The sequence below is a fragment of the Eptatretus burgeri genome, chromosome 12, assembly GCF_056783735.1.
Source record: "Eptatretus burgeri isolate ZD-2024b chromosome 12, Ebu_testis_v1, whole genome shotgun sequence".
Classification (NCBI taxonomy): Eukaryota; Metazoa; Chordata; class Myxini; order Myxiniformes; family Myxinidae; genus Eptatretus; species Eptatretus burgeri.
The window spans coordinates 63,931,585-63,956,771 of record NC_140972.1 but is presented as its reverse complement, the minus strand read 5'-3'; the positions used below and the strand labels follow the sequence as shown (position 1 = coordinate 63,956,771).

General features: G+C 45.1%; 1 protein-coding gene across 7 annotated transcripts in view; it reads left to right on the top strand.

Moving 5' to 3' along the window:
• Positions 1-25,187, top strand: part of DENND10 (DENN domain containing 10) — a 64,214-nt gene that overhangs the window by 32,602 nt on the left and 6,425 nt on the right. For 6 of the 7 annotated variants that reach the window (XM_085848269.1, XM_085848268.1, XM_085848264.1 and 3 more), the window contains 3 exons: positions 15,576-15,687; positions 16,866-16,966; positions 24,981-25,088. In XM_085848269.1, the coding sequence (XP_085704395.1) occupies positions 15,576-15,687; positions 16,866-16,966; positions 24,981-25,088 (321 nt within the window). The remainder of the gene's footprint in view (positions 1-15,575; positions 15,688-16,865; positions 16,967-24,980; positions 25,089-25,187) is intronic. The other variant, XM_085848265.1, reaches the window with a different exon arrangement.

Genomic DNA, 25,187 nt, shown 5'->3' with positions numbered 1-25,187 from the left:
CCAGAACTGACTTCTCTCCCTACACATTTTATACAAAGAAATCCTCTACTCTTGCACCTTTGTCTCACCAGGAAATAGACCACCAGATCCATACTGTGACCGGGTTACATCACGGTACGATTTAACTCAAACGGTGAATAATTTTTCATTTTCCACAAATATGCCAAGTCAATGCATCCTTTGTGCTTGTATAGTAATATAGTAATATAAACCGAGATCGTTTCATGCTACACCAATGGCCAAAATACGCTGTTTGCCAGAAATTGGACGAGGTTTGTCCAAAATACCCGAGTGTGGATCGGGCTTCGAAAATGTTTGCTTTTGTGCTCAGAACATTTTACAGAGAACTGTTATGAAACAACAGAGATGGCTCGATCTTGGGGTTATCCACCATGATTGTGAGCCGAGGCCATACCCACAATTATGCAGAAGAAACAGCCATCATTCAAAGCTGTAACACTATCTCTACTCAGCTACCAGCATATGTACACGGACGAATTCAGCAGTGAATCAAACACCTGTTGCCATTTCCCTGGCAATTTCCACAAGAGCACCTAAAATAATTATCTATTATCAACACAAATTTCTACAAATCAATTGAACCACCATCTTTTTTATGGTGGATAGAAAGTATGTATGCATCATCTACTCCTCCGAGAGGATTTGACTGAGAATGCTAAAAGGTTTTGGGTCCACCCCTCTACCACCAGCACCACTCCCCCCTCCTTAATTCCCATCAGCCATCACCCTCACAATCCCCCATCAGCCACCATCCCCACAGTACCCACCACAATCCAACCCCTTCCTTTCCACCAACCTCATACTTCCTCCCCCCTCCACAATTCCCCATCCACTGGGGATGGACATTGACACCTCACGGACATGATGGTGGGACATGCCATGGACGCAAATGGCATCTGGGGAAAGCATGAAACAGGACAATCCCAAAACATACAAGACACCTGGACAGCCTACGACAGTGGAATAAAGCATTCATCGCCCATTTTGTCCGTGGTGTCTGTGTTGTCAATCAATGACAGCTATTTCTGCTCGAGTAATATGTAAGCTGATTTATCAATTAATTAATACAAAATCCTTCCATTATAAACTGTCAGTTGAACAGAAAATCAAACCCCACCAAGCTGAAGTGAACTTGTGACCAGCATTTTCCGATTCAATTACACTTTCGCCTTCTTCCTCTGAATCTCTCGCCCAAGGCTCAAAACTATACGGCTCCACAATTCCCCCAAAAGCATTTCTATTACTAATTTTGTCTCTAACCGTTGCTTCAAAATCACACCAGTCACTTTCAACATTCTGAGAACCTTCAGTATTGCTCATGACGATGGACTCAGTATCTGAATCCGACCACAAAATGCACTGTTTCTCTATGTAAGCCATCATTTGGATCAAGGTGAGTTCATAACTGTGACTTCACTGGCGAAATCGGAAATCGACACTCTCGGTCTTTTTTCGACACTGTGATTGGCAAAAAAAAATTCTAATTTTTTCCCCCATCAAATTAGACTGTGATTAATGATTCTCAATGGTTTTCAGAAAATAATTTTTTTCTTGGGTACCCTTTTAAGGATATTATCTTCAATTAATGCTCATCACGGTGATTGATTTCCGGTTTGGGGATCGGCACACGTGGCCGGCTGGTCGACGTACTCTCCGACCAGTTAATCTTAGCTAAGTTCCCCAGACCATTTACGTTGTATTTTTCTGTTTTGTTTTTTGTGGTTTTTTTAATCAACTGTTCTGTTCCAAGTAGTGTCCTGCGATGTTGAATGATTTGATTTGTCTCTCAAGTTCAGTCAGGCCTACCTGTGATTGTCTGGTGGATGTGCCCTCTGTCTTCTGCCTCATTTTCACTTCCTTGTTCCAGTTGTTGTTGCTTCTGAACCCTCAGCTCAATCCTTTGTTTTTTTTAAAAATTGAAGCAGGGTGTCTCTCGTCTCCTTCTTCACCTGAACTTAACCCCCCCCCCCCCAACTACCAACAACAACTGTGAGGACGTCACTAACGTTTGTTCGCACGAGTCTGCGTAAGCTCCTTGGCCAGAACAAGATAAGTGTTTTTTTTCTGTGTTGTGTTGCGTCTTTTGTTATCAAAATTTGTGTCAGGGGTGTGGGACTGCATTTACAAAGGTGTAGTTGTGTTCAAAACGGTTTTGCGGGTATTTGTGTTAGTTTATTGAAAGAAGCAGGGGATGCCTTGTTTTAAGTTTCGCATTTAAGTCAGTTGGGGCCTTGAAGATGATGGTGAAAAAGGGTATACAGAGTGAAAGAGAAAGGAAAAGGAGGACATAAAATGTGATAGATGCTCAATTTGGGCCATGTCAAGAATAGGGGAAGCAGAGGGTACTTACTGTTGCAGGAAGTGTGAGGAAATTGCCCACTTGAGGATGGTTATTACTCGGTTGAAGGAACAAAGATAATTTGCAGCAACCAGCGGAATGTGAGAAATTTGTAGATAATTAATAGTTGGTTAAGGTTGTGGAGTGAAGCTACTGAGGCTATTGGAAGTGCTGATGGTGCAGCGGGAGCAGGCAGTGGTGGTGGTGCAGCGGGAGCAAGCAGTGGTGGTGCAGCGGGAGCAGGCAGTGGTGGTGGTGCAGCGGGAGCAGGCAGTGGTGGTGGTGCAGCGGGAGCAGGCAGTGGTGGTGGTGCAGCGGGAGCAGGCAGCGGTGGTGGAGCAGCGGGAGTAGGCAGCGGTGGTGGTGCAGCTGGAGTAGGCAGCGGTGGTGGTGCAGCTGGAGCAGGCAGCGATGGTGGTGGAACAGGAGCAGGCAGTGGTGGTGGTGCAGCGGGAGCAAGTGGTGGTGGTGCAGCAAGCGCAGGAAGCAGTGAGGGTGCAGCGAGCGCAGGCAGTGGTGAGGGTGCAGCGAGCGCAGGCAGCGGTGAGGGTGCATCGAGCAGCGCAGGCAGCGGTGAGGGTGCAGCGAGCAGCGCAGGCAGCGGTGAGGGTGCAGCGAGCGCAGTCAGCGTTGAGGGTGCAGCGAGCGCAGTCAGAGGTGAGGGTGCAGCGAGCGCAGTCAGCGGTGAGGGTGCAGCGAGCGCAGTCAGCGGTGAGGGTGCAGCGAGCGCAGTCAGCGGTGAGGGTGCAGCGAGCGCAGTCAGTGGTGAGGGTGCAGCGAGCGCAGTCAGCGGTGAGGGTGCGGCGGCGCAGTCAGCGGTGAGGGTGCAGCGAGCGCAGTCAGCGGTGAGGGTGCAGCGAGCGCAGTCAGCGGTGAGGGTGCAGCGAGCGCAGTCAGCGGTGAGGGTGCAGCGAGCGCAGTCAGCGGTGAGGGTGCAGCGAGCGCAGTCAGCGGTGAGGGTGCAGCGAGCGCAGTCAGCGGTGAGGGTGCAGCGAGCGCAGGCAGTGGTGAGGGTGCAGCGAGCGCAGGCAGTGGTGAAGGTGCAGCAATAAAGATTGGTCGTAATGAGGTCTGGGAGACAGTTTTTATCGGTAATGAGAAGATTAAATATGTACAGTTGATTCTTCATTCTGCAGAAAGGATCGTAGACATTGATTTCTGTGCAGCTTTGAAATAGCAGGAGTTAGAGACATTGAAGGAAGGGTAAATGACATCGTATCGGGTCACGGTAGGAAGAAGTTGGTTGTGGTGCACCGAGGAGCCAATGATTCAGGGAAAGTTTATTCAGAGGTTTTGAAAAATGGATACAGGATATTGGGTAAGTGGCTGAAAGCAAAGGGTTTTGAGGTCATGTTTTTTGGTATTCTCCCAAGATTAGGAAATGATCTAGAAATTATGAGCAGAGCACGAGACGTCAACCAATGGCTGGAAGAATCATGTAGGGAGGAAGGTTTTGCATTTAAGAAGCAGTGAGAATCATTTCAGGGACAAAGGGAGTGTTTCCGGAATGATGGCCATATGTTAAATAAAAAGGGGGCAGCAAGGTTTGCAGTGGGAATTGAGGAAGCAATCCAGGCTTTTTTAAGTCAGCGGAGGGTGGGGAAGCTATTAAAGAAGGAACTGATGATGTAATTGTGATGAGTAAGGCCAGGCAAGGAAATAGAATTTCAGGAAGGGAAACGTTAAACATATTCTACATCAATGCCAGGAGTTTAAATGAAGAGCTTTCGGCCAAAGTAGACGGCGAGGAGTACAATATAGTTGCAGAAAGTGAGACATGGTTTTAGGAGAGTAACTGGAGGACAGGATTACAAGATGGCAAGGTTTATCGGTGTGCGCCATTGACAATGATGGCAAGGAAGGAGAGAATAGGAGGAAGAGCAGCAATCTGGGTCAAAGACAGCATTGCAACAAGAGAAAGGGGTGACATTAAGGAGGGAATTAATGTAGAGTATTCTGCATGAGTAGAGGTGAGACATTGTAAAAACAGTAAGATACTGCAAGGATGCTTTTATTGGGCTCTGGGTGTGAAGGAAGACTAGGAAGGAGGAGTGCATGAAGAATTCAAAAGGGTATGTGGTGAGGGAAGAGTATTGATTATGGGTGGTTTTAACTTGCCAGGGATAGGTTGGGTCCAGGAACAGGGAAAGGGCAGAGCAGATGAGGATTTCCTGGATTTAGTCCAGGATTGCTTTTCAACCCAGTTTGTGGATAAGCCCACAAGGGGGAGTGCAGTGTTCGAGACCTCCTCTGATGCAACGATCCCAATATGGTGGAGGAGGTGGAGGTCGGGGAGCATTTAGTATCAAGTGACCAAAACTTTCTGTGTGCAAAGATTCTGTTAAGGGTTAGAGTTCAGGATAGTCGAGTAAGGCTATTAGATATGAGGAAGGCAAACCTTGATGGTAGGAGGAGAGAGTTGGGTGATGTAGCTTGGGAGACTAACAATCGGACAATCAGCATCAGAGAAATGCAAACTCTTCAATGAGCAAATGTGGAGAGTGCAGAGTAAGTACATGCCAATGAGGTGTAAAACTAGAGGCAGAAAGTGGCCAGTGTGGTTGAGTGTCTTGCTGAAGTGTAGTGAAGAGTAGGCTTACCAAATTTGACGATGACACAAAGCTTGGAGGTAAGGTGGATAGCAGAGGGGGTGATGATCAGATTCAAGAAAGTATTGATACTTGCATAGATTGAGCAAAAGATTGGCAGATGGAATTTAACCTGAACAAGTGTTGGATGTTGGGGATGGGAAAGGATAATGAAAATAGAGATTACAGGATGCAAGGGGTAATTTTGGAGCATGTCACATAGGAGAAGGATCTGGAGGTGGTAATAGATATGGGAGGTAAGCAGGCAGCACAATGCCAATCAGCTATAGGTAAAGCAAATAAGGTTTTAGCTTGTATTCAGTGGGGGATTAATTATAAATCAAAAGAGGTAGTGTTAACATTGTATAGGAATTTAGTGAGGCCACATCTACAATATTGTATGCAGTTTTGGTCACCACAACTTAAGAAGGACATAGCTGCTGGCCCAGAGAGTATTCAGTGCCGGGCTACTAGATTGATTCTAGGCCTCGCTAGGCTCAGCAATGAGAAGTACCTGAAGGAGACAGGGCTTCAAACACTAGAAAGGAGGTGGTTATGAGGTGATATGATTGAGATGTTTAAGATAATAAAGGGTGTAGATAAAATAAGTGCAGAAGAATTATTTAGCACAGTAAACAGTGATAGGACCAGTGTTCATCACCTTAGAGTAAAGAAGAGGAGAGTTAAGATGGTAGTAAGGCAGGGATTTTTTATTCAAAGAGTAGTTATTAATGCACGGAATGGTCTCCCTGGAAAGATAGTGGCAACAGAAACAGTAGATAAGTTTAAATTGGAATTAGATAGGTACCTGGAAGTATTGGAGATGGAGGGCTATCGGGATATTGAGCATTGATGGGTGATTGTGTGCTTGTGTACGGAGTGTTGGTGGGGGTCTCGTCAAAGGGTGTTGTGTGGTTGATGTTACCCACGCCCATCTACGCCCGTGCCTCCTCACCTTGGAAGAAAAGAAAAAAAAACTACAAAAACCCACAAAAAACACCAATTTTTTTGTTTGTTTTGCATTTTTATTATTTTGGTCTGGTGTTGATAAATTGGTGTGGTGTTGATGTGTTGCAGGCATGATGGGCTGAATGGCCTCCACCTGCGTCTAATTTCCTTGTATAACCTTGTATCCTTAGACAGCTTTGTGGGATTTCCAGTCCTGAGTTTTTCAATTACAGATGATGTTTCTCTGTACTTGCCAACCAACGAAGTTGGCGGGGATTATAGAAATGGGTTCCGTCCGTCCGTCCGTCACATTTCGTTTCCGGAGCTTAACTACAAATCCCCTCAAGATATATTTACGAAATTTGGTACACATATCAAGCAAGTGGTGAACTCGTGCCTTTTGATATTTAGAGATTTCCCCCAAAAAAATTTCTGTCACTTTCCATGGAAACAAGTTGGGTATTAAGAAATAATTGAGGTTAACCTTTGTTTCCATAGCATAGTTGCAAAACTATTAACTATTTCTTTATGAAATTTGGTACACACATCAAGAATAAATTTAACTGGTGCCTTTTGCTACTTGACCTCATCTACTATGGCGGGGGATATTGAAGACTTTGTCTTCAACGGATGCTAGTTGATTTTGCTTTGGATACCACACCTTGAAAATCGAGTAATGTGAGCTATTTCACTCGATGTATTTCCTTTTTTTTAGCAAAACACAATTCTGTGTATGGTGATCTACTGAAATTTTAGCCATTTTATTTTAATTTAAGATTTAATCTTGATAAATCTGTATTCCGTAGTTACATAAAGTGGGCTATTAGCTTTATGGACGTGTAGTGCACTATGATATTGTTACGGTGGTGGAAATTCACAAAACATAATTCATGTTCACCAGAGATCAGTTATTTCGATAAGTACGTGTTTTAGGTTAGAATCCCCACCGATGTGTAAAGGGAATTGTTCGTGTGCCGGGCTGTGAACCTTTGAGGTCGTGTTATTCTTTCCTATCGTTATTTTAAACAAACATCTCCTCACCATCTTCTCCACAACCGCCATCTTCTCCTCACCATCTTCTCCACAAACATCTTAACGACGCCAGCATCTCCACAACACCGCCATCTTCTCACCAACAAACACATCGTCACAAGAACAACAACCCACGGCCGCGTTTGACGGTGATTTCCAACACGGCCGTGTTTGACGGCAAGAACGGATCAAAAAGGCCTTATCCTCTGAAGAAGTTGGCCAATCAGAAGTGAGAGGGGCGGAGCCAGCCGGGGGTGAAGGGTCGAAGGTGAAAGAGCGAGCACCCCCGGACCCGATAAAGAGTTGGGCTGGGCCGTTGGAGAGAGTCTGGAGTTGAGTGGAGTTGGGTTGGGCCGTTGGAGAGAGTGTGGAGTTGGGTTGGGCCATTGGAGAGAGTCTGGAGTTGAGTTGAGTGGAGTTGGGCTTGGCCGTTGGAGAGAGTCTGGAGTCTGGGAGTCAGAGAGTTGAGTGCAGTTGGGAGCGCTTGAGGAGAGCGCTGCAGTTGAGCGCTGCAGTTGAGTTAGCGTGGGGAGCTCGGAGGCAGTGGAGAGCTGGTTGCTTCGAGTTCGTGGCTTACGGTTGGCGGTGGGAGTGGAGAGACACGCCCCGTTGAGAGCTGGAGAGTTCGGATTTTGGGCAGTTGGTTCGCTGGGAGTTCGCCGGCGCGACCAGGAGGCCTGAGTCGAGACCCATTCACTCCTCCAGCGCGTCGTCGGCTAAGCCAGGCCGCAGTGGACACCAGACGACCAAGGGAGCCAGTCGGAGCTTGGGGGGTCCAGGCAAAGACACCGAGGTTCGCCGAACCAGGACCCAGCGAGTCACCACGAGGGTGGCCAGGTAGCCCACCCGGTCTCTCTGAGCCCCTTCGGTCATCCCGGCTCCGAGTAATTATAAAGGCTCACGAGCCCGGTTCTTTCTTTCTGAGGTTTTGGATGAAAGTCTGTGGCACCTTGTCGACCTAAGTAGAACTGATTAAGTGCAGGATTGTGTACGTGATAATAGACATCTGCTGTAGGTTTTTGCTCGTGTCTTGTCCCCATCCCCCCATTCATTGCATATGTGCATTTAAAATAAATACCCCTATTGTTTGAATGTTAACCTGCACGTTGTGTCACTTTCTGCCATTGACTGCCATGATGCATTCGGAATATTAGCTGGCTGATTATCAAGCCGATAAAACGTACATCTGGTCCGACAGGACTTGGCGATTATAAAACCGCTCGGCAATCGCATACGGAACGAGCTGCTTAAGCGGCTCGTTTTCGTGCAGGCCCCGTCGAGATATAAACTCCCGGTATCTCTGTCTACGCGAATAATTCGCTACATCGACAATTCGGCGATCGACCCTGTAGCGCGTGGACAGAGGGATTGGCTGGTTTATGTTGTGTTAAAAACACCCGTAGCTGGGTTTCAGCGTTGATCCGGAAGCTACGACTCGATTGCGCGTTCGGTGGGCACGCGCGGCCGCAATTTGGCTAAGGCGGTCGTCCACATGCCGAACGGGCGGAAATTTACAACAATATATAACAAAAATGACTTTCGTAGGATTTTTGTGCCAAAATTGTTTTTTTTTTTTTTGCAGTTTTGTCAACTATAGGGGGTAAATTAACAGAAAAATTCGGGGTTGAATTTTTTCGTGAACTTTTAGGGTATTTTGGGCGGCCCTTTTTGGGGTGACCCCCCAAATATTGCTCTGCCTATATCTTCGATCCGAGACATGCTAGCTTCATAATCTTGGTGTCTAGGATAGGGTTTATGGGGGCTCTGTGTTCAATTATGATGGTTATGAGGTGATCTGAGGTCAAGGTAATAGGTCCAAGTCACCACAGGATCATAAATGGCCTCAAAAGGTCAATCGGCCAAAATAATTGAACTAAATTGGGTAATACCACTTTATATGGGTTTTTGTGGGTGAGGAATTCAATAGTGACACACTTTTTTTTTATTGGAGGTCATGATCAGGTTATAAAGGTCATGGTCAAGGTCATTTCGGTAGGTAAAAATATGCTGAAAACCAAATATGGCACATCTCGTGATATAATGTGCAAGTATGAAACCTTAATTTTGGCAAAAAAAAATCCAGAGCAATTGCATACTATAATGCATCACATTCTTGATCTCATGACCAAAACTATAAACCTGTAAATTTATAAAACCAGAAACCTGTACATTATACATCTTCATCCTCAATATCGTCATGCCTGACATTTTGACATTCGTGGTCATGACATTTGCAAAGCGGCGTACAGGGGAGGTTATTTTTTGCACAAGAACAGTTGCGTGCAGAGGATTTACAGCCACATTTGATCAGCTCTAGAACTGCTTGTGGAGCAGGTAGTGCAAGAGCAGGTGGAGGGAAGATTGCACCATCCTCGAGTACGCAACCGCTGTCTTCCAAACTAGGAAATTGGGGATGTGTAATGACATAAGCTTTGTTCACCATGCATACAAAGTTTGCCCGTTGAATATGAGGCAGCAGTGTAGCTCGGGTGGGGTGCAGCATCTCAGACACCATGTTTTTCGACCTGAAGAGCTCCCAGCGAAGTTGGGGGAGCTAATAAAATGATCTGCCAGTGATTTGAGGTTCACATCACCTAGATTAGCCCGCTCCACCACCTTTTCTTTTAGATCTTTCACGAGTGATATATCATGTTTATCAACAAGTTTCTTATTGACAGAGTCTCCCTCCTTGCAAATGATGCAAGTCCTCACTTCTGCAGTTTTTTGTTGAGACATTTTTTCAGGTAGGTTAAAGTGTTCAGAGCTTGACTGCATGGGCAAGTTCACAGTGATACAGGGAAACACCTGAAAATAAAGAAGAAAATAATGGGCAAGATGTACAGACCACTATGTTCATATTCAGTTATTCTGCCAACACAGATTTGATAATTTTTAACTAAGAATGCCTTTTCCATTTTTTTTTATTTGATATCATATCATCATAGTCTACCTTAATATTACATTACATAGAATGTTATTTTCATTGGATTTGAAAATATGTATCATTCTTTTTTAATGCTATAATTTTAGTCAGAAATGTATGGCACGTATAGGCCACCATACACAAACTAGTTAATATAATGAAAGTTTAAATTTAAATAGAATATTTGACCAAATAACATAATAATTTAGAGACTATGGTATTACATTATGATATTGGTGGAAGTTTTAGCATACATACCTCTCAAGAGAGCCACTTTTCTCCAGTTATTTTCCAAAACATGGCATGATGGATTTGGCACCAGCATGGTTCAATGGGGAAATCCCCAGAAATACATGGTGTTCCATAAGGGACATAACACATCAAGATACATGTATAATGACTATTTTTATTGATCAACACATTATGTAGATCCTTAATCATTTGATTTGAAAGTTTATAATGGTTAAGTTAAATGTTATGTTTGATGAACAGAAATTTATCCTAAAGGAAGTTTTAATGGAAATGTAATTCGATACTGCATTTTTAGGGGGAAATGACAATTTGGCTCTGTTAATTGGAATTTATTTCCATGAACAAATATGACCTGTAAGTACCTTATCATACTTGATTAATGATATTAAACTTATCATTATAATTATGGGTATACCCAGAGAGTTTCATATATATTCCTTGAAATACATTACAATTGCCCACCCAAATGACCTTGACCATGACCTTTATACCCTCATCATGACCTCCAATAAAAAAGAATGTCACCATTGAATTCCACACCCACAAAAACCCATATAAAGTGGTACGACATGATATAGTTCAATTATTTTGGCTAATTGACCGTTTGAGTCCATTTATGACCCTGTGGTGACCTTGGACCTATGACCTTGACCGCAGATCACCTCATAACCATCATAATTGAACTCAAAGCCCCCATAAACCCTATCCTAGACACCAAGATTATGAAGCTAGTATGTCTAGGAGCGAAGATATAGGCCAAGCAATATTTGGGGGGTCACCCCCCTAAATGGCCGCCCCAAATACCCTAAAAGTTCACGAAAAAATTAAACCCCAAATTTTTCTGTTAATTTATCCCCTATAGTTGACAAAACTGCAAAAAAAATCAATTTTGGCACAAAAATCCTCCGAAATTACATATCATAGTGCACTAGTGTGGAGAGGAACACGTGATGTTCATGACAAGGAACAGAGTGCAATGAGTCGTCAATTAGATTTAATTGGTAAATGTGATAGATTCGCTACTACAACACTTCATTTTAGCTGCTCAGTGCTCATGTATAGTTTACTTTGAGTTGTGATCACAACTTTTTGAGAATTCTGGTAAATGTGAATTGAAGATTGATACATGATAAGCTATTATAATAAGTGTTAGTCTGTGCTTGAGTTTTTAGAAATCCCTAGAAATTGCTTTTCATTTCATATTAAACGATTTATTTTGTTATCACATATAATTTAATGAATTTGCAACTGGACTCAGACTTTTGTACCCTTCTGTATATTCGAGGTTTCTGTTCAAATGTCACCAAATCTTTAGGATTATTGCTGCAGCTTCGGACATTCTACACTTAACAGAAACATTACTCTCACAGGATTCCTCTGATTGGAATAAAGAATTTTCCATCCAGTCTCTTATTTATCCCCCATCTCTTTTGGCTCCTTTGACCATGTCATGTCAAAATCCATGTCTCAGGCTATTGCTAGGGAGAGAGCCCAACACCACAGAATCTGTATACACAGGCCAACTCGTGACATAGAAACTGCAATCTGCCCCCTCACTAAGGGATTGACTGCCATCTCCACAGCATCTTGAATTGATTGCAGCAGGGAATACTTCCACAAAAGCTTACTCTCTCTAATTCATCCGTTTATCTAATCCTGTTTGCAGAAATCCAATCCATCCTTTTCCAGGCCCTGGTACACAACATCCTGTGGAAAGGAAGTTGCAGTTAAGCAACTTGTTTTCAAAGAAGGCAAATCTGAGGGCAAATTTAGGTCCCTTCGTAATGTTCACAACAGGTGCGTGTCCATCCTTGGGCAAACCAAAAAATATCATCTTGCTGATCTCAAGGCTGAAATCTCCAACCAGTCTCTTTCCTCAAAGTCATGGTGACACCTTGTTCATCTCGAGTATACTCACCTCCTCTGTCACTTGAAACTGCATACTGCAAACCCTGCTCAAGATAAGGCAGAACTCGGTGTTTGCCTCCAAATCTCATTTATTTAACCCATTCCACTTTGTCCCTCCTCGTACCCACTATCTTTTGACTTTGTCTTTTCCTCAGCAGAATAGGAAGAGAAAGTTCTGTCCAGCCTCGATCCCTCATCGTTGATGGGCCCAAATTGCATCAGTGCCCATGTTCTAAAATCCTGCTCCTGCTGCTTGTGCTTCTCCTCTGCACTCTTCAATCTGTCCTTTAATGCCCTCCATCTGCCTGGAAGTCAGCGAATTCCACTTCTGTTCACAAGAAGGGTGAAATACAGATCCTCTTCACAGCACACCAGAAAGCTTACTTGTAATTGTAAGCAAAGTCATGACATCCATCATCATTGCTGATGTGGTGTTTCTTCCTTTTAAACAACCTGTTCTCTGACCATCAGTTTTGGATTCTGCCCCAGTCACTCAATTCTGGACTTGCTACTGCTTCTCAGTTAATGGTTGACAGAGATTGGCATCCTACCCTGCTTTCCAAACTTGCTGACTGCAGAATCAAAGGGAGCCTTCATAGCTGGCTGCCATCATGCCTGGCAGCCTCCGTATCTGGCAGCAAGGCAGTCTTGGGTCCTGTCTTGTTCTTCATCTATGTAATAACAAAACATTTTTGATACTCTGGAAAATGCTTTCTTCCTTTTTGCAGATGACTGCACAATGTGTCATACAGTATGCCATCGCACTGACAGACAGACAGACAACAGCTGCATCATTCTCTGCTAACCTGGATTTGAATGGATGTTGTTCTGACAAATGGAATCTGTCGCCCTGTGGCTCTGGAATGATCTTCAGATAAACCCACCTAACAATTTCCATGGTCAAACACTGGAAGAAGGTCATTCTTTTTAACTCAGCCTCAACATCAGAGCCAAGACCTTTCTCAGGCTGGCCCGATAGCAAAAGTCTCTGTGCTGCCAGTTGTAGACTGGCTTTCAATTAGTTCAAGTAATTCCTTAAAAATATCAGAACGAAGTGTACAAGGCATTTGTCCATAGTTCAACGGGAGTACTGGTTTCCTTTATGGGTTTGCACCTCTGCATCACATTGTTCTTTCCTGGATTCTGTGGAATCGAAAGCTCTCTGCATTATTACCTCTGCCATCGAAGGTGAAGGAGGTTCTGTGTTCACCCCTCTCTGTCTTTCAAAAATGTATTGCGCCTGATATGTTCTCGTGGATTAGGCATTGTGTGGCGGAGGTATGTGCTATACCAAGTGCTGCTCTAGTTACCTCTGCCACCGAAGGTAAAGGAGGTTATGTTTTCACCCCTTTCTATCTGTTTGTCTGTCTGTCTGTGTACAGGAAATCTCAAAAAGTTGTGGACGGATTCGGGTGAAACTTGGTGGACATGTTGGGTGTGTGACAATGAAGAATTGATTCAATCTTGGTGAAGATCCGGATCTGGATCTGATAATTTAAGTGATTCTTCACCAGTGAGAGATCGGGTGAAACCGATATATATAGCACGATATCTCAAAAAAAAATCTGTTGTTGACCGATTTGGACAAAACTTGGTAGACAGGTTAGGTGTACTGCAAGGTCGAATTGATTCGATTTTGGTGACAATCCGAATCCGGATCTGGATATGAGAATTATTTAATTCTTAAAGTGATTCTTCATCATTGAGAGATAGGGCCAAAATGATATAGTACTGTATAGCATGATATTTCAAAAATGTATTGGGCCCGATATGTTCTCGTTGATCAGGCATTACGTGGCGGAGGTATGCGCTCTAACGAGTGCCCTTCTAGTTTTCTCCTGTGATGAGGTCAAAGCAAAAGGCCTGTTGCTCTCACTTCACAGAAAGGCTGGTGGTGTTTTTATTTTTATTTTTTACTGCCTCTTATCCAGTCTTCTTGACTTTGTTCCCTCAGCCTTCCAACCCTGTCAAACTCATCCAGGACACGTCTTCTTTCAGTAACCCATTCTGATTAAAACCTCCAAATTCATATTTATCACCCACTTCCACTCTATTTCCCCTTTTTGCTCCTGTTCTCAGAGGCAGTTCAACCCCCCAGGACTTCAAGCATACTTCTTCTTCTTCTTCTTCCTCTTTCGGCTTGCTCCCGTTAGGGGTCGCCACAGTGGACCAACCGTCTCCATTTCACTCTATCCTCCACATCTTCCATTGACACTCCAACCACCCGCATGTCTGCCCTCACCCCATCCATGAACCTCTTCTTTGGCCTTCCTCTTCTCCTCCTGCCTGGCGGCTCCATCTTCAACATCCTTCTCCCGATATACTCCGTTTCCCTCCTGTGCACATGTCCAAACCATCTCAATCTCGCCTCTCTCACTTTGTCTCCAAACCGTCCTACCTGCGCTGTCTCCTCGCATCCACACCATGGTAGAACAGTTTGAAACCACCTCCAATGCTCCTCGCCTTACTCCCCATCCACTTGGTCTCTTGTACACACAGTATGTCCACCTTTCTTCTCTCCATCATATCAGCCAACTCTCGCCCTTTGCCAGTCATCGTCCCAACATTCAGAGTTCCAACTCTCACCTCCACACTTCTACCCTTCCCCCTCTCCCACTGCCTCCGGACTCGCCTTCCCCGTCTCCTTCTCCTCCTTCGCCCAGCAGTAACACAATTTCCACTGGTACCCTGCTGACCACCGGTACCGGTGGTGGTCGTTGGTAACCCGGGCCTCGACCGATCCGGTATGGAAATTCGTTTTGTTGTCCGCATAATGATTTGGCATAGGTTTTTACGCCGGATGCCCTTCCTGACGCAACCCTGGTCGCCTCTTACGACACACAGGGATATGGTACACCTATTCTAACCGGGGCATACACCGGGCCCAGTACAACTGGTGCTCATTTCGCCGACCTCGGAAGGATGGCAGGCTGAGTCAACCCCCTGGTGTTTTTCGACTTGGTTTATATATATATATATTATATATATATATATATATATATATATATATATTATATATATATATATATATATATATACATACATACATACATACATACATACATACATACATACATACATACATACATACATACATACATTAATTCAGTGTCCCAACGGGGCTTGAACTCAGGACCTCTTGGGTCCCAAGCCACTGCCCTAACCACTGCGCCAACACCAGGCATGGACTTCAAGCATACTACCATCTCATATTATCAACCATCCCTATCCATCATCTTATCTATCCTCCATTAACCCTACCGACCTCATGCGATCCTCCTGCATTACTGAAGGTAGAAAAGAAACTTTCATCCCCTCTTCTCTTTTTTTATTTCATTCATTCCCTTGCTTGTTCTTTCCATCTGTGGCCCCACCGCCCCACTGTCAGTTCGCTGTCTCTTTGCACTCCTTTTCGCCGTCACTCTTCCATAAGCCTCAAATTTGTATACAAGAAAACATTGACATTAATGTGGGTTATGTGTAAAATCAGTGCCAAACTGATGGAAATTCAAACACCACTGTTTTGGTTACCTTCCCAAATGTTTTGCCTCTGTTGTCCTTTCAGATGTGGTGCGACAGTTTGGACTCGAAACGATAATTTTGTACACTGCATTGATGCTGAAGAAGAGGGTTGTGGTATTCCATCCACGTTTGCAAACTTTGCAAGAATTTACCAGGTCGGTTTGTGCTCGATAGTGTTTGCAAGTGTACTTTTGGGCAACCCCTTTCCCTGCCAGAAATATATGAGTCATTGATATGACTTGCTGAACATGTGTTGTGCTGTTTCTTATTCCTGAGATATTTAACATGTTCACGTCCTGCAATGCTGCAATGTGAAGTACTTCCTCAATAGGGTGATGGAGATGAATTACTGACAAGGAAGAGTGCCAGCAAGCAGATTCTATAACCTATTTCTCCCTTTTTTTTAAATACTTTGGCCATTGTCTTGAAGATGAACAAAAAATTGTAAATTTTCCTTCCCCCCCCTCCCCCACCCTTTTTCATCTGACAATTGCCCTTTCATTTTACCAGGTTGGCATTTCGACAATGGTAAAATGCATTTTGATAAGTGAGCATGGCTTGATAGAAATAAGGAAAAGGTCAGAAATGGAGATGAGGTGTGAGGGTTACTTCACCCAAAATGTCATCATTACATGAAATAATCTGCAGAGAAAGGTGCTGTCAGCAGTTGAAGGCAAAGTGGACAGGTTTTGAAGGAAACTAAATTGGTAGCTGCAGGCTGGGGTAATTGAAGGGTACAGGTGAAGCTAGGGTAATTAAGGTGTGTGTGTGTGTGTGTGTGTGTGTGTGTGTGTGTGTGTGTGTGTGTGTGTGTGTGTGTGTGTGTGTGTGTGTGTGTGTCTGTGTGTGTGTGTGTGTGTGTGTGTGTTTGCTTTAAAATATTTTGATGGTCCACTGGTGCAGAACCCTCCATTCATGATTTTGTAAAGGGAGCATTTACTTTGTTTATTCACAAGGGGGAGCTGGGGGTAAAATTATTTTTCATTTTGTATGCAGTCTTGTAGCTGCTGGTTGCATAATTGCTGGGAGCGGGGCTGTGCCACTGATGCAGTGCCCCCGTTTCCAGTAAGCTGGTACTCATCTTCCTGACCTCAAAAGGATGACAGGTTGAGTCAACCCACATTGTGTTATTTAATGACACAACAGGGGCTCAAACTCAAGACCTTAATATCTTAAGGAAGCCACCTTAACCATGAAGCCAACACTAGGCTGGGGTGAAATTGAGAAGAATAAGAGGTGTGAGGAGAACTTGAGAGTACAGTATTTACTAGACGGATGCTCAAAAAAACTTTTTGTGACACTTGCATGGTTTAAATTTGGTTCTTGTTTTCAGGACACTACCAACTTTAGTGTGGCACAGACAAGATTGGTCCATAGTTCATCCATTTGTTCATTTGGATGAAAATGAGCTGGAAGCCCTGAATTCATGCCCAGGTACAGAGTAACAAAGATTGTCTCGACAATGACATGTGCAAGGCTTTCCCTGTTTGAGGCATGCTTTATATAAGCATAGCCTACATGCATGCCTCAGGTCATCAAGTGTTCAATAAATCATTTGTAAAATCCTTTTTTATTTTTTTCTCACGTTATGAAGACGGCTCATTGCTTTATGCTACGTTTAGCGATTTGTCAGAAAGACCATGCAGATTTTATTTTTTACATGTATGATGGCACTTTAATTAAACCTCATATATTGCCCATCATTGTAACCATGTGTTTCCTGCAACTGGATGATTTATTATTATTTTATTTTTATTTTTTTAACAGAAAGATCCCATTAATACTGTTGCGGATTCAGCGATGGGGGGGGCTTTGGACGATGGCATCAATCACTGTCCGTTACCAGTTTGGGTTTTCACACCCTACTCTCGACAGCCAAATGTTACAGATTCGGCGCCACCCTAACCACCGCCGTCTCCGGGGTTATAACGCCGGCTGGTTCGGCACAATTTTCGGGTTACGCATCTCGAATCACGATACCAAAATACACCTGTGCCTTGCCAGCTGGGGGAATAGACCCCGGTTACAGAATGGTTTTGTTAGAGACCGAGCGGAGTCTCCCAGTCTGTTACCATTTTGGTTTTTATATCTAAATCGAGCGGATCGTTCCTCAGCGCGGCACGAATTAATTCAAAGCGGCAACTTCATACGAATCAGCCAGATTTATTGGGGACATCGTGGAACACGACACAAGCAAAGCATTCACGACAATGTTAAAATTAATCTATAACCCGTTCATAACTAGGGAGCTACGGGTTTCGAAGGGAACTCTAACGAGATAAACCTTAAACGACATGCAGACAAGACATGGACAGCATGCAGACAAGACACAGAGTACTTGGTGATGTTTCCTGGAAGAGAGGAAAGTGTCAAAAGCACGAATGTGGTTCGTGACAAGCCGTTGTCCACGGATTCCAGCTCCCAAGCTTGAGCACGCCACGTGACAAAATGGCCCTCGTCCATGTGTCGCAGCCCTCACGCACGCAGCATCCGCGCATTCTGACCCCGCGTAAGGTCGACAGCACAATACCGTCAGATCGATGGTGGGTTTCAGCTGGTTTCTCACAAGGTCCAGTATACAAGTCCAAGCCTGGCCTGTTCACCAGACCAGGCCAAATCGAGGTGTTGGGCTCTGCAGGCTGGGTCCGTGAGATTCCAAGACGTCGTCGAGCCGTGTGGTGAGTTGGGACAGTCAGAGGCTCCGTCACTGGACTCAGGATCAACCTGTCGAAGTGCTCTTCACGGAAGCCGATCGTGCCCCACCTCAGCGCTCAGTTTCACCACTGCCGAATCGCGCCACACCGGCGCTCCTGCAGTCTTTTCCTTCACTAGCTCACCTCAAAACTGACTGCTCATCCAGCAGATCGCGACTCGAACACTCGTCGTTTCTCTGTTGCCTTCCCGGCGCTCGCTGGCCTCGAAGCCGACTGCCCAACTCGGTGCTCTCAGTTTTACCACCTTTTGTTTTTGGGGCGCGCCCCTTTACGAAGCCGACAAACTCCTCCCTTCACTTTCACTTCATTCTCCAGGCCACTCCCCCTCTCAGTGCGCTGGGCGGAGTCTATTGTCCGGAGAGAGGAAGGAAGAAGAAGAACCTCTCGGTCCACCACCAATGTACCAACGATGAACAGCCTCTTACACCTCCCGACACACATGTAGCGTCCATTTACCGAACAACCTGGCTAAACATGCATTTAATGGGGGATCTGGGCTAATCCTATATTTAGTAACACACCAAGGGCCATTTCCGCAACAATACATTTACAATTGTTCATCTCTTGAAAACTCTTTTCTTGCTTGTCAAGTGAGATCGTGCCAAAATATAAAAATTTCAGATCTGTTAATAACTTAAAGGGGAACTTTTCCATCCTCTTAAAGAAGAGGCTAGGTTAGTGGGGAGAAGAGGTGGGGGTGGGGGAGGTGGCAGAGAGAGGGTGTCATTTTCATTAGATACAGTAAGGTTATGTTGTTGAACATGCAGCTACACATTTCCACAATGGAATAAAGGATTGTTCAATTAATCAAATATGTAATATTGTTGCTGGGCCGGGTCTCGGTGGCGAGCACGACCGCGAGAGGGAGCAGTAGAGTCGGCTCCACCGAACACACCGGAATTTAGGTCGTGACTCTCGGATAAGTCCGATAGGCACTGGTCCCTTACAGGACCATGAATCGCCAATAATTTGACCATGTGGGATAGGGTTAATTGCCAAACTTCAATATACCTAATTACCCACGCGGCAAAGCTACCGGGGAATTCACACCCTCGACAAACCTTTGAGCGGAACGAGCCGTTACCGTGCCAGAACCGTGTGTAACCCGAGTGGATGGTTACCAAGGCCCGTCGGTCCAAATGAACAATTTACTGCCTCGCTATTTCTCAACACGCACCGTGCTAAGCCAATAAAAGAAATGACAGGGAACGAGCTGGGACATTCAACAATAGGGAAATTACAATAATAATCAATAGGGAAATTACAAGGGGAGCCTGGTAGTACAATAATAATCGGGGCGGGGAGCACGTAAGGGCAGAGTTATCCGAATATCAGGCAGGCAATATACAGTGAGCAAAAGCACTTAACAATACTACTGAAGAGACGGGCCCACACACAGACACACACCCAAAAAAACGGACCCCGTCGGGTCTTTATCGAAGGCTTCCAGCTCAAGGAAAGGTGAGCTGGAGACCAGAGCCTGTGCCTGGACCTGTCCACCTCGTGCGGTCTTCGACGATCTGGCTCAGTGGTGGGACTCAAACCCGCAGCTTTCACGTGGCCTCAAGGACGAAGGCACCGGGAGTGGAGCGGCAGACGCCAGCACGATCCGGATGGCAAAAACAAGCGAGGAGGCGGCGAGGCAGGCGAAGCAAGTGATTCTCCTCAGGCTCCGACACACAACCAGGCTCCGACGCCAACACGAACATGAACACGAACACACCTCCAAAGGGAGCCTGGTCTTTTTATCCGCTCCCTGAGCCGGGCGGAGCCTCGGTGTCGGACGCTCTGTGCATGCTTGGTTGGACAGGGATCAGGTGTGTTGACGTGCTGTTCGCTCCTGATTGGACAGGGATCAGGTGTGTTGATGCGCTGTGAAAACTCAGACTGAACAGCAAGGGGAGCCTGGTAAAGCGCTAGTACAGTGGAGAAGTTGTGAATGGGAACGTGCTGTTCGCTCCAACTGAACAGCAAGGGGAGCCTGGGAAAGCGCTAGTTCAGTGGAGGAGTTGTGAATGGGAACTCGCTGTTCGCTCCAACTGAACAGCAAGGGGAGCCTGGTAAAGCGCTAGTTCAGTGGAGGAGTTGTGAATGGGAATGGCTGGGTGGTTGGTTTGTCGGATCTAAGGATTTAAAGACCTGACTATAAAACAACTTCGCAGAGCACGTATACTTAATTACTCATTAAACAAGGGACGGGACCCTAACTAGAAACACATACTTACCGATATAACTGATCTATTATGACTCTGGCTGTTGTGTGCGATGGGTTCCAGATTCGTAACAATATAACTTGGGCTAAGAAAGCAAGACTAAGTATGCCCCCCTTCCCCCCCCCCCCATCACACTCATTGGAGCCTCTTCTTTAAGATTTTGGAACATCTATTATTAGTCATTTTATGATTTTATAAAAGATGAGAAAAGTGTGTGTGTGTGTGTGTGTGTGTGTGTGTGCGTGTGTGCGTGTGTGTGTGTGTGTGTGTGTGTGCGTGTGCGTGTGCGTGTGCGCGTGCGCGTGCGCGTGCGCGTGTGCGCGCGCGTGCGCGCGTGTGTGTGCCTGTGCGCGCGTGTGTGTGCGCGTGTGTGCGCGCGCAAGATCATAAAGTGTCATTGCTACTTCCCCGAAATATCACATGATCCTTCTTTAAAATTCACCTCACAAGGAATCATTAACCGACAAAAATAAATATAACGTATTATATATTATGTCCATCTGTGGCCCAACTGTCAGTTCGTTGTGTCTTTGCACTCATTTTCGCCCTCACACTTCCATAAACCTCAAATTTGTATACAAGAAAATATTGACACATGTATACATGTAATATATTGATACATCATTCTGCCCTGCTCTCCAAACTCTCTGCCAATGAAATCCAAGGCCAACTCCACTGTTGGATTCCTGACTTCCTCTACTCATGTAGCCAACATGTGGCTTTCAATGGAACCCTTTCATCTCCTCTCCCTGTCAAGGCTGGAGTACCACAAGGAAGAGTTCTAAGCCCTAATATTATTGCTAATCTTCATTAATGATTTCACTGACTGGAAAATCCTCTCTACCTCTTTGCTGATGATTCCACTCTCTGCTATGAGATCCCTCATCCAATATCATTGGAATCTCTTGCGATGAAGCTGAGTCTTTGGGCCTATCACTTCGCCATCAACGACAGGTCGGTGGTATTGTTGCTGGGCCGGGTATCTGTGACGAACACAACCGCTAGAGGGAGTAGTAGAGTCAGCTCCACCGAACACACCGGAATTGAGGTTGTGACTCTCGGATAAGTCCGAAAGGCACGGGTCCCTTACAGGACCATGAATCGCCAATAGTTTGACCGCGTGGGGTAGGGTCAATTGCCAAACTTCAATATACCTAATTACCCACGCGGCAAAGCTACCGGGGAATTCACACCCTCGACGGACCTCAAGCGGAACGAGCCGTTACCGTGCCCGAACCGTGTGTAACCCGAGTGGAGGTCACCAAGGGTCTTCGGTCCAAATGAACAATTTACAGCCTCGCTATTTCTCAAACCCGCACCATGCTAAGCCAATGAAAGAAACAGAAACGAGCTGGAACATTTAACAGGGGTTTATTTATTACAATAATCGGGGAGAGGAAGCACAAAAAGAACAGAGTTATCACAAGCAAAGGAAAGCACTTACACAATTCTACTTAACATACTGGGCCCACGGACACACACACACACACACACACACACACACACACACACACACACACACACACACACACACACACACCCAAAAGAACTGGACCCTGTGGGTCTTATCTCGGTAAAGCCGGGCCGGGGTACCTGTCCACTTCGTGCAGCCACACCGACTCCGAAACCACCATGGTGGGACCCAAACCCACGACCCGAAGTCCACGGCCCATGAACGAGGCCGCTCTACCACGATCACCACTGTCTCAGATCACTCCAGCCATGACCACACCGTCTGCAGAACGCTTGTCCAGACACGACCACACCATCTGCAGAACGCTCCAGCCAGGAGCACACCATCTCCCTCACGCTGGTCCAGACAACCACTCTCCTCCTCTTGAGGAGGGAGGAGCTTCTACTCCCTGCCACTCGCCTACTGATTGGGCAGTGGGTTGTCAGGCGACTCGTGGCGGCCTCCCGATTATCCAGGCCGAACACTCCATCTGGCTAAGGCGGAGCCAGCCTGAGGTGATAGCTTCCCTGATTGGGCAAGGCGTGGTCTGGTGGGAGGGGCAACGACCACCCTCCCACCATGCTTGTCTGAGAAACCAAATGGAAGAGCCAGGGGAGCACCCTATTCCCAACCTCACCTCTGTACGTAACACGATGCACGTGGGCGATGGCGGCGATGGTGTTGTTATTGTTGTAGTTGTTGATGTAAAAACCTCGCTAAAAAAATCCCGTAGCGCACACATGTAATTCCCATTGGACAGAAGGGGATGGATTCTAACTGTACACATACTTATCGACATAACTAACTTTGGGACCTGAATGTTGAGTACGCATGGTTTCCAGATTCGTAACAGTATCTCTGTCTTCTCTCACCTCATTGTGAAACTGTTGAAATCCAGGATCACTGCTCACCTCCACTCATTTATTCCTCTGTTTTCCCACCTGTGGAACCACCTTCCATACTCTCTTCCATCTCATTCTTCTCTCAATGTCTTTAAGACAGCTGTTCACCACCATCTCAAGTCATCCCCCATCCAGAATTGTGATCTTTTCTACACCCGTTAAACCACCCTGGGCACCTCCCAAAATTTTGCTAATTTATCCACATTGTCCACCCTTTGTGTTCTCTCTTACCGCTCGTCGTTACCTGCACCCATTGTTTGTCCTCCATCTCCATCTACTTTCTCCCTTTGCCTTGCTGTTGGTGCTTTCTCCTGCTGTTCCCTTTGTTGTCTTATTTTGTTTTGCGTCATAGCTCTTCCATGATCTTCGAGTATATGTATGTAGATATATGAGGCCCCACGAGGAGGAGTGATGCAAGCGACATTTTTTAATGATATGATGATGATAGGCTCGGATGATAGGGGAAGGGTTAAAATAGTGCGATATGGCATTAACTCCAAAATGGCCGATGTGTCCCTTACATCACTCCTCCTCGTGGCGCCATATATATATATATATATATATATATATATATATATATATATATATATATATATATATATATATATATATATATATATATATATATATATATATATATATACACAGTCAACCCCCGCTTTATCGCGGTTCACCTATCGCGCCCACGGTTCATCGCGGGTTTTGCCTTGGAACGTAACTAATTTTTTCTGCGGATTCCCCCGGTATATCGCGGTAACAAGACATAAAATATAAATTATTTAAGCAATAAATTATAACACGTGGTGCTCGACCAGTCACACAATGCACGAGACAGTTTCGCTTGTGAACTTCGAATATTTTCTATGTTTTTTCTCCAAGCCCCACGATGCCGCCCAAATGCCCTGCACCTTCTCAGGCTTCTGGCAAGGAACCGATGCACCAGAGGAAAGTCCTGATGCTCCAGGAGAAGGTTAAGGTGCTCGATATGCTTCGGGAAGGAAAAAGGTTTGCCGCCGTTGGACGAGCACTGCTCGTACCCAGCACCTCAAAACTGACTAGACCAGACGAGTCGATCTCCAGCACCTCAAACCCAATCACTGCCAAACCGACCAGACCAGACGAGTCGATCTCCGGGAACCTCAAATCCAATCACTGCCAAACCGACCAGACCAGACGAGTCGATCTCCAGCACCTCAAACCCAATCACTGCCAAACCGACCAGACTTGACGAGTCGATCTCAGGCACCTCAAACCGACCAGACCAGACGAGTCTGGAAGCCTGGTGTTGGCATATATATATATATATATATATATATATATATATATATATATATATATATATATATATATATATATATATATATATATATATATATATATGAAGCCTGGTGTTGGCTTAGTGGTTAGGGTGGTGGCTTGGGATCCCAGGGTCCTGAGTTCAAGCCCCGTTGGCTGCTGAATTAACACCAGGGGATTGACTCAGCCTGTCATCCATCTGAGGTCGGCGAAGTGAGTACCAGTGTACTGGTCCCGGTGTATGCCCCGGTTAGAATAGGTATACCATATCCCTGTGTGTCGTAAGAGGCGACCAGGGTTGGCGTCAGGAAGGGCATCCGGCCATAAAAAAAAAACATTGCCTCAAGAAAAAGCCAAACCCCTGCACAGCAGGGAAAAATGGCTGTAAAAACGGTCATTTATATATATATATATATATATATATATATATTTTACTCAAGTAGCTTTACATGAAGGGCATTAAAATTATTGTAATCTTTTCAACTTCCTTTAAAATGACCCTTTATTGACAGTTGACAAGAGTATGTCCCTTTAAAATGACATTAGTTTCCGCTGTTGATTGATCATATGTGAAGTAATTAAATTAACGTTGATTACTTTTGATATAACTTGCTTTTAAAATTTGTAACTGCTCCAGAATCGTTAAGGATCGCAAACATTTTTTCCTTCTTTCATTTAGCTTCAGTGCCTTCAGATTATTTCCACAAATTTGGTTGAAATAAATTTTCGTTCATTATGTTTGCTTTTATAGTTCTCATCTCACAACGTAAAACTTTGACATTCATGTCTGCCCAGAGAGTTGCCTGAGACTTGTACAATGACCTTTTGTATAGACCTGTGGCTTTACCTGAGTTTGTGTTTGTTGTACAGGATTTGTTGCTGGATTTGTCGAAGCAAAGGTGGAAAGCCACACAGATCTTTGGGACGTGTTCATAAATGTGCTGGAGAGTGATATAACTGTGTCGAAACATGCTCGCGGTGAGATTCGCCATCAAGCCGTGGCCTTTTTCTCATAAGCAAGCTTATTCCAGATGGAGTGAAGACATTTACATCGTGGAATGAGAACAATGTAGTTGT